The sequence below is a fragment of the Centruroides sculpturatus genome, unplaced genomic scaffold (assembly GCF_000671375.1).
Source record: "Centruroides sculpturatus isolate CEXI.00-Female unplaced genomic scaffold, Cexi_2.0 scaffold13, whole genome shotgun sequence".
NCBI classification, from domain to species: Eukaryota; Metazoa; Arthropoda; class Arachnida; order Scorpiones; family Buthidae; genus Centruroides; species Centruroides sculpturatus.
Window position 1 is genome coordinate 408,709 of NW_019384405.1, and position 8,224 is coordinate 416,932.

At 26.8% G+C, this 8,224-nt stretch overlaps 1 protein-coding gene across 1 annotated transcript in view; it reads right to left on the minus strand.

The window, feature by feature from the left end:
• Nucleotides 1–8,224, minus strand: part of LOC111618811 (protein phosphatase 1 regulatory subunit 21-like) — a 53,194-nt gene that overhangs the window by 29,423 nt on the left and 15,547 nt on the right. Inside the window, exon 3 of the mRNA XM_023360384.1 lies at nt 3,699–3,767. Coding sequence (XP_023216152.1) covers nt 3,699–3,767 — 69 coding nt within the window. The remainder of the gene's footprint in view (nt 1–3,698; nt 3,768–8,224) is intronic.

An 8,224-nucleotide genomic window follows, 5' to 3' on the forward strand; every position in this document is an offset into this window, starting at 1 on the left:
TAAATTTATATAAAATATAATTTTTATTATTTTTGTAAGATGCATATTAGAAATTAAACTGAAAATGATTATTATAAAATATAATTAATATTTAATAATAATAATTTTTCAATGAAGCCATTAACTATCAAGCATAAATTTCTAAACCAATCAACATTACTTAATAATCAATTTCTGTTTATGATCATCTCAAGTGTTACTATCACAATAAACTATTCAATCTCTGGCCTTATCTTGACAGAAATGATTACCTAGATGGAAGATTGCGGTTGCAACTGTTTCCACCAGTAACATTTTTAAAGTTTATTTTTCCTCAATAAACTATTTATTAACTAATGTGTCTCACAGTTTGCCAATGAGGACTATCTTCATTCCCATATCCTAATTAATCATTAATTTGCTTCATCTTACCTTTTAATAAATGCATCTTACTTTTAGTGAAGTTTTCTCAGTAAACTTAATATGTACAGGCAGTCATGTAGCAAGGAATAAATCATTGGGGACTACAGGGGTAAGCCAAAAAAATTATGACTGGTATTTTTCTCTTTCCCAAACAAGCATTAAGCCTATTAGTTACAATTCAAGTATAAAAAAATGTAACAGTAGCCTAAGTTTACATGATGAAAGCAAAAGTATATACTAAATATGAGCACTGCTGACTAAAAATATTCTTAAAAAAGTGTTTTTTGAATTAACATTTCCATAACTAATCAACTGGAAATATGGTATATACTGTATATGACTTTATTGCATCACATCAAAGCTAAATTAAATTTCATTTTCTAGAAATTTTAAAATATATATTTCATTTCTAGTAGTAATAAAATATCCTTTAAAAGTCAAGTTATGACATTAACAGTCAACTCATTGACATTAATACTGATAAAATTACTGATAAAATTACTTGTAAAACACTTAATTAAAGCCAAATAATTGCCAGATTAGATTGGGCTTTATTACTGCTATTATTAATTAATAATTAAATACTATGTAATTTGGCCTAGAGATAGGCATTATGCACCATCTCTTATTAAATTTAATAATTATAATTAAATCAATATTTATTAATTTTTATCTAATCTGGCAATAATTTGATTTTAATATAACTATTAAGATTACATATGTTTATATTAAAATGTCTAAATTTTAGATTGAAAGTTACAGATATTCTTAAGGAAGTCTTGTTGTTTTAAATAATTTCACTTTAATTACATTTTAATACACAAATTTATATCAAAGTTTTTTTTGAAAAACCTGTTAAGAAGAATATCTACATTTGTTTTAGTGAAAATAATATACTGGATTGCTGGAATATCTTTATTGCTATAAAAATAGTTGGTAAACACCTTGCTATATTTTAAGCAATTTTGATACCATGCAGTATACAAATTTCCATTAAAGTTTTCAGGCAGATTTTTGCAAAAATTTTACTAAGTGACCATCAAAATTATTTAAAAAACAAAGTCCTTTTCAGACCTTCTGTTCTTTAAATAGTCTGAAAGAAATGGTTTAATATTTATAACAACAGTAATTTAGTAATAAGAATGTAGCAGTGTTAAAAAGATACTGTTTTTATACATTTAATAAATTGTAGAAAATTATATGTTAATTAGAAATGATAACATATGCAGTCATTGTAGCATTAATGAATTTACCCATTATTCTGAGTTAATATACACGTGCCATCTGATGTAATCTAGATATAAATATTTAAAAGTCAATTATAAATTCTTTTAGGTATTAATGGTAGTTTCATTCACTTTCTGTTCTCATCTCATTATCTACATTTTGTAAACAAATTTTTTTGTTTTCAAAACCATTTAAGTTCTTTTAACTATTCTCATTCTTTGATATTATTTTAACACTCATATGAAGTTCATTTTGAAAAGATACATTCTACAAAAGTATGTCTTCAAATGTAATTATGAGAATAAGAATCATCATAATGTAGAATTTTATAATCTTTAAAGTAAAACCTGAGAGAAAAAGAATATTTAATTCAAATTCAAAATGATTTTCATGTTATGATATTTCCTGACAACTATCTAAATCCAATTTGACTGTAAATAAATGTTAGTTCTGATTTAAAATATTTAATCTGTATAATTTTAATTAAAATAATGCCGCTTTAATATAGTATTTATTAATATTATAATAATAATTATTATTAATATAATAAACATATATTAATATTATACATATTAATATATGTTAATATATCCAAACAATACAATAAATCATTTATTATACCAATAATTCATTATTATTAATATCTAATAAAACACCAATAGCTTGATATATATAATTGTATTATCACAAATATCTGATACACAGTATATAAACTGAGCAAATCAACGTTTAATATTTCAAATTTTTTACATGGTAGATTCTGCAAAATTTTCATGTAAAGCAAAATCACTTATACCAAATAATAATATTTATAAGGAAAATAAAGGGATAGGTTTCAAGGTTACATATTTCACATATAAATTTTGATTTATGAAATTTCAATTTATATGAGTTTTGTGAAACTAACCTATATATAACTGAAGGTTAGGTATATTTAGTAATTTTACAATGTTAGAATACTTTATAAATTGTTTATTTTAACAACTACAAAAGCATTTGATTTAATAATTTAAACTAATAATATGGATAACTAATTATTTTACATTATTTCTATTGTGTATAAAAGAAAAATGTATAGCAAAACTAACATATGAATGATAAATTTATTTTTAATTAAATTATTTTCAGTATTTAAATGTTTATTCAGTTTAAAATTTATATCTATAAACATCACAAAGACCAATTTTTTTAATAATATTCAAGAATATTCTAAATTTAGTAAATATTAATTTAATTATAATTATTAAATTTAATAAGATATTGAACCTAATGCCTACCTCTAGTACCAAATTAGTTAGAATTTAATTATTAATAGTAGCCATAAAATAGCCCAATTCATTATGATGATTGTTTGGCTTATGTTTAAAATTTACGTTATTTTTAATAATTAAATTAATTCATCAACGAAAAAGTATATACTATTAATTGCTAAAAAGCAATTGATAGAATACACTTTTTCATTAATATCATATCATGTTCATATTGGAAACACTAGAATAAAGTTCAGAATAGAACAGATCTTTGAATATCTACAGGTGTTTGAATATCTATCTGTATATCATTAATTATTTATAATAAATATCAAAAGATATAGTAATCTATTCTGAATTCTGTCCTCTACATAAATATATAGAGGTTAATACAACTATTCGAGATTTATATTCCTAAAAGTACTGAAAATTAATAATGCATTGTTTTATGATTTTATTTTAAATTATTAAAATTTAAGTGAAGAATCTGAAAAACTTTCCATCTTTCTAAAAATGATAAAAGATGACATTAAATTCAAAATTTAAATGAAAATGTGATTCCACTTCAAATTCTGATCTTAACTTCTAACTTCTAGAGAGAGAGAGAGAGAGAGAGAGAGAGAACGTAACAGCTGNTGACGATGATCCATTGATTGGATTGAAAACGTTTGTGTTAAGAATAAATCTCTCAGCGAGTGAACAGGTGTTGATTTAGTTATAGTTTATTATTTTCTGCTGAGCCCGCTTTGGGTTGTTTATATTTGTAGTAGTACATAATTGAAATTATTCTTTATTTAACTTTATTATTAGCATTCATACCTTCAATTCACTACTTCTACTTTGTTCTTCAGAAATTGCTTTCTTTAATACCGAGACTTGAGCTCTTAACTAGAAAAAATAATCAAAACTTATATTACACATTCAGATTTTTATGAGAAATTTTTAAAATAATTAACTATTAATAATATCTTTATGGAATAAAGTAAAATTTTTAATTTAAAAGATATAATTTATTATTCATAAAAAAGATATCTATCTATCAATTATTTTATCAAATATAACAGATAATAATAGATACTACAATATTTTCCAACAACAAGCTTGAAACTTATATAGTATATATTTGAATATACAGTGAAACCTGCTAATGTGACTACAGAAGGGACCAGCTCAAAATATTCATCTTACAAAAGTGGTCACCCTATGCAGATGGTCACATTAGTAGGTTTCACTGTATTTACAAACATATCACACACAAACATACGTGTCAAAATCAACTGATTTGTTTTTTCTTCTTGGTTTTTGATATTTTATCCAGTAGAGTTTTTCTTACATATTTATATGATAAACACTTTTTTCAGAAATGATTTGTAACACCTGAACACTTTTGACCCCTTAAAATGTTATAATAAATGAAAGAATTTTTAGTCAAAATGTTTTTTGGAAACATATCTACAAGTTCATTAAATTCAGTTATTTGACCTATTCCCTGACATTCTGGTTTATTAATGCATCATCATCAAGTAAAAAAGTTAAAATTTCCAATTATGGATGCTTGAGAAAATATTGAAGTGAAACAATTGTAAAAATTGATTCAAACTATGCCTGATAATGTTTGATGTTATTCAAATAAAAGGAGACCCAACTAAATATTAATTATATGAATTTTGCCAAAAATATGGTGTTATAATTATGTTACATTTAAAAATACAATTAATTTCAAAAACAGTTTTAAACTATTTTAATTATCATCAAACATTAATGACAATGATTTTTAACATTGTTTGGTGTTTATCATTATGTATCTAAAATTTCAAAAGTATATTACAAATTGATGTTGAGTAATTAAAACTAAATTGTTGACCTCACAATTCTGTTACAAGATCAAAAACAAAAGCCAACAACTGTAAAAGCATCAGTTTATACTTATTATTTTAAGCTTGTGTACTTTTCTAAAAGTTCTACCTTTGTCTCTGTATTACTGTCCCCTAATTGGTTTAATTTCTTTCGTATTTCAGCAACTGTTACATTCTTTAAGTCCATGTTTTTATAAGTAGATCAAAACTTTCTGTTCAGTTTCCACTGTTTACTCACTACCAAAAGTTAAGTATACATCAAGCTGACATTAGTGCCACAAGTGACAAAATTTAAACCATGCATTCCCCATACTTGTTATCAGGTGCAAAATTGGGGCTTTTTTCAAGGAGCTTCCTATCACCATCTGGGACATTGATGCCATCCCACAATATAAATGATGTAGATTGCTTTATTCTTTCTCTTTTTCTTGCTTGCTTAGTACAAATCCACACAAACTTCTTGTTTGTGTGGATTTGCACTTAATCCATTAATTTAACCACATTTATGTTAATTCTCATCAGGCTATTCAGATTCTCAAAATGCATTTCATTTTCTAGCTTTATACTTCATATTTTTGGTATATTGAATGGACTTACATAAGCAAAACTTTTTATCTTCCACCTCAATGCTCTACATTCTTCTGGTACTGTACATTCATTTGATGGATTGACATTGGAAAAAATTCCAATGTCAATTCATTTCTTAAACGAGTGCACTTATTTAAGAAATCCAGTTTGCAACTTGCACTTACAATTTTCTATACTTACTGTAAAGTATGACCAGTATCACCACTGATTCTTCACTATGCACCATTCTAGACAAAGTCATACAATATTGCCCTTTCTCAATGTTATACATGTGTTCTTTAAGACATTTATTAAGGTTTCTGTTTATAACCCTGAAAAAAACATGCCTTCCCTCAAAACTATCCCATAATCCTTGCTCGGGTGTACCTAGATTATTCTGTTTTGTGAAAACTCATAAGAAAACAAAAGAGATCAGACCAGTAGTCAAGAAATGCAAAGGACCGACACACATGGTTGAAAAACGCCTGCATAGGTTCTTAGCAAGCCAACTGGAGAGCAATAACTTCATAACAAAAAATCAACAAAGCCTGACAACTGAACTGGAAAATCTATCATTAATGGATGAAGAAATTGGAACAGTTGTGGATTTTGAAAACTTATACCCTTCAATTAAAATAGAGTCATGCTATGAGACGCTAATAGACACCATGTATCTCTTAAAACTGGAAGTAACTAATTTTCCTAAAGAAATGAAACAACTAGCAGATCTTATCTGTTGCCAGTCATTTTTCAGCTTTGAAGGACAGATATATACACAAAGAAAAGGTGTGCCAATGGGAAGCCCAATATCGAGTTTGCTATATGAGTTAATTGTACGTAAGTTGGAGAAGAATACTATTGTACATTTTATGACTGACATAGTATTATACAAGAAGTATGTTGATGATATCTTCATATTATGGAGAAACAAAAACTAAGATTCAACAGTTTTTGGATGAGGTCAACTCAAATAATGAGGGACTGAATCTTAAAATGGAGCAAATAAGTCCAACACAAATACATTTCTTGGACACTGACATCATATTTAACGATGGATCTTTGAACACAATGGTATACATTAAACCAACACATGATACTCTGTATATTCCTTTTTGGTCAAATGACCCCTACGTTTATAAACTATTGGCATTTAAGGTATTAATAAGAAGAGTCTTCATGTATTGTTCCAACATATATGATAGGATAAAAAAGTTGAATAAAATTAAAAACATTGCTGTATTCTTAGGATATAAACTACTGTAATTGAAAAACTGATAAGAAGTTATACAGAGAATAAAAAGAGAATAGTAACAAGAAAAAGCAAAATAACTAAGTTTACATATAACAAAAATATGCCCAGTGTTATGAGTGAAATAGTGGACTACAAAGACTCCCAGTTGGTTTTCAAGAGAGTGCCCACCATTTATAGCCTTTTAAGGAATGATAAAGATAAAGTTAAAAAAGAAGAGCAGGCTGGAGTATACAAAATCCTGTAGAAAAATGAATAATTGGGTTTGGAAAAAGAATATATAGGGGCTGCAAACAGAAACCTTAATAAATGTCTTAAAGAACACATGTATAATATTGAGAAAGAGCAGTATTGTACGGCTTTGTCTAGATTGGTGCAAAGTGAAGGATCAGTGGTAAGAATGGGAGGAAAATAGCATTATAAAATCAGTACACTCACCAACATTAGCGATGAATTTGGAAAAAGTTGAAATTTATAGAAGTAACCTTTTGGGAACATGTATGAACTATAAGGATGCAACAGTATTACCCACACTGTGGAAATATACGATTGAAAAGAACTTAAAGAATAGTGCATAATGTCCATATAATCAAAAACTGATATGAATGTAATTTTTTTCTTTTTATCTTATTATATTTTATTATTTTGTTATTTTAAGTTTTATGTAATATATATAATCTGTAATTTATTTTTTGGATTCAAATACAGTAGACCCCCCCCTGTAACAGGGGTTCATATAATATGGATTCATATAAAACGGCAAAAAAATTGCAATCGTATTCATATAAACACGCTAAATGAGACTAGTATAATACGGTAAAATGTCATCGTCGACTCGTGCTGCGACAGGATTGGTCAAATCTAGACCAATAGTGGATATTGCACAAACTGTTGAATTTAAACGAGCAGTGGATCTACTAAAAACAATTTATTATTTAATGGCCATAAAAATTATATTTATATTAATGATGTCTCCAAAATTCAGCAAATTTTTCGCAGAAAAATAACTTATCAGGAAACACGTGCCTGCCGTTTGATGCGCCGCTCCGCGACAAAAACAAGCTTAAGCAATGGCGTCGTTGAAAAGTGCACACTCGGTAAGTAATCCTACAATTTTTTATTTATAGCAAAGTTTATACGGATTATTCCCAAAAAATTATATGTGTTTTGGAAATGTTGAGTCAAATTAATCTAGAATCCATTAATTTTATGGAAGAAAACCTTTCAAACAGCCATAGTCCCTAAACTGCATACGTGCCGGGCTGTGACTGGCTCATGTATTTAAGTGACTCATACATAGGGAATTCGATCCTGGTCCTTATTTCTAATCCCGGGATTTCGGGATTATACTTAGTCAATCCAGGGATTATTTCAGTATTGAGGGATAATAAAAAATAAGAAAATCTTACAGAAATCAACAAATCAAAATTTAGACAAAAGTCAACATATTTTACAGTATACACCTAGCTAATTTAATCACTCTAACTAATCAGACTCAGAGTCAGACTAACCAGACTTAAAATCACTCAATCTTCATGTTAAATTTATTCTTTTTTAAGCATCACTGAGATCTCTTTAAACTCACATAAATTGAAAAAACCTTTATGTAACAAACTATGCAAATAAACGTTGAAAATTAACAAAAATCTCTCTTAACATCGACTAAATAGACT